Genomic DNA, 2,500 nt, shown 5'->3' on the forward strand with positions numbered 1-2,500 from the left:
CTCCGCCTCCGACCACAACACCGACGCCGCCGACTGCGACCGCGCCGCAGGAACCCGGCACGGCTACCGTTGCAGTAATTAACTGAGGTTGGTTAATGGTTCGGAAGATCACTTGTTGCTGCTGTCGGGTCTGGATAATCTGCTGGTGGAAGATGCGATCTGGACCTTGGACTTGGATAAGTGAAGTTCGGATGATTGGGACGGTCTGCTCTGTACCGGATGGGGTTAGAGTTACCGTGTTGGTGAACGTATTTGTCTGCGTAACGGGTCGGTTCACGTTCGTAGTAATGGTGGTGAAGATCGTGTTTGTGGCACCCACTGTCGTCGTTACCTCCGAAGTCACGAAGCTCGTTTCGGTGCGCGTCTGTGTAGTTAAGTCGCCGCTGGTAACGACAATGGTTTCAGTCGCAAACGCAGTTTCAAAACGTGTATCAAAGCTGGTGAAAGGAATGACCTGCGTCTGTTGGAAGAAAGTGGTGCTGAAGATGTTCTGGCCAATGGAAACCTGAGTTGACACCACTGTCTGGACGCGGGTGGTGGTTACGAAGATAGTATTGTCACCCTCAGGCACTCTCGTAATGGAGGTCTGCAGGATTGTCTGGACTCGTGTTCGCGTCACGTCGTTGCCCCGAACTGTTGTTACTCGCGTTTCTTGTTGCGTCTGCGTGACGAACTCCGGGACGGGCTGGTTGATGGTGAGGACCTCGGTGCGCGTGACCTCCACCGGGATGATATCCGTCTGCGTGCGAGTGTTCGTGACGACGTTGACCCCCGAGACGAAGCGAGTGGTGGTGATGGTCATCGTTCTTGTCACGGCCGCGCTCGTAATCGTGCTTGTTACGGCGCCACCGTTGAACACAGTGGAGGTAACCGTGGTAAAGCTCGTCTGGAACTGCGTCTGGACACCGCCGGTCGTCTGGAACACAGTGGTTGACACGACCTGCGTCTGGATGAAGGTGGAGGTGCTAACCACAGTGCTGCCTTGGTTGACGGTTGACAGGCTGACGGAGGTGACGATGCGCGTGTCGTATACCATAGAGGTGACGGGCGGACATGCGTGGTAGTGGATGGGCGGTGACGGGACATAGTTGCCATATCCCGGGTCTGAATCAGCCAAGACCAGAGTCACCAGCAGCAGCGTCGTCGTCGCTGTCAAGCGCCACATCCTGCAAAGAGAAATTCCACAGATTAGAGCAGCGGTGATTGGAACCCCCGCGTCTCGCCAACTCATTTGGGAATAAAGTCCAATCACGCGCCCCTCTATCTGTGCAACTTCTCCATGCGGTGTGGGCTGACCCGAGAGGACTTTATCGCCCAGATGAGCCGCGAGACTTAACTGGTCACTTACTGGATGGTTTTCCTAATCACTAGACTAATTTTAAGAGACGTGAGACTGAACTGGCAGCTTACCTTTTATTCTTGGCTGGATTCTCATTACACGTATAATTTCCAATTTGCATTGTACTTTACTTTATCAGTAATACAGTTATATGATAGTATATAATGTGCAGTTGAGATACCTAATAAGACATGAGAGCCGACTGACTCATTTGAAGAAATACTTGTAATTTATAAGGTTGACTTAGTGCATGACAAGTGAATTATCGGTGTAGAACACCTTGTTATTTGTATAGTTATTAAACAAGGCTTGATTACTTGTTTAACAAAATAGTATGCTTGTAAGTCACAGTTTCCTCAAATTAATTGTTTACTAAAACCAGAAGAATGTTATATGACGTTATATGTTTTATTCTCTCTATAAAAGATTATTTCACTTATATTCGGCAAGTTCAGTGACTTTTGCATTTGTTTCATCGATAATAAGTTCCTAAGATTTCAATGGTTGTCACAGCAAGGCAAGGCAACTGATAGAAAGTAATGAATGTATCATGTGTGGATAAGCACATGCTTAACGCGAGAGAAATTGTTTAATTCTCAGATCCCATTCCATCGCGTGGAGTTACTTGTCACTTACTCCACGCGAAGAACACTCACGATGCACATAAGTATTGCTAGAATCAATATATATATATATATGTATATATATATATATATGTGTGTGTGTGTGTGTGTGTGTGTGTGTGTGTGTGTGTGTGTATATGTATATATATCTCTCTCAAGATTCTTTGGGCATTTTAATAAAGCTCACTTTTATCAGCATAATTCACTTGTCACCGATTATTAATGGAAGTAAAAGATGCAAAACAGCAACAAAAATACAAGCAAATCCAGAACATGCACTTCACTGCGTCTCCAGCAGTTCCTTCCTCTGCACATTCGTCTTTCAGTTAACACTATATGCAACGGAAACTTAAGCATTTGTTTTTCAAGAAGAGACGATCTATCAAGAAGACGAAGGCAAAGGAAGAAAGATAAAGAAAGGCGGAGACACCCACCTTAAGTGCTAGAAGACAGACGAACTATGCGAGGGGCACTGAGCGCCGAGAGACGTCCGGCCGTAGTGTCACGTGGGTGCCAGTTCGGGTGCCATTTATACCTG

General features: G+C 46.9%; 1 protein-coding gene across 1 annotated transcript in view; it reads right to left on the reverse strand.

Annotated features, from left to right (window-relative positions):
- Positions 1-1,460, reverse strand: part of LOC125028186 (flocculation protein FLO11-like) — a 3,234-nt gene extending 1,774 nt beyond the window's left edge. The window contains exons 1-2 of the mRNA XM_047617570.1: positions 1,411-1,460; positions 1-1,166 (exon numbers count right to left, since the gene is read on the reverse strand). The exon at positions 1-1,166 is cut by the window's left edge and continues 97 nt beyond it. Of these exons, the coding sequence (XP_047473526.1) occupies positions 1-1,166; positions 1,411-1,460 (1,216 nt within the window). The remainder of the gene's footprint in view (positions 1,167-1,410) is intronic.
- Between the last annotated feature and the right edge of the window lie 1,040 nt (positions 1,461-2,500).

The sequence above is a fragment of the Penaeus chinensis genome, chromosome 8 (assembly GCF_019202785.1).
Source record: "Penaeus chinensis breed Huanghai No. 1 chromosome 8, ASM1920278v2, whole genome shotgun sequence".
NCBI classification, from domain to species: Eukaryota; Metazoa; Arthropoda; class Malacostraca; order Decapoda; family Penaeidae; genus Penaeus; species Penaeus chinensis.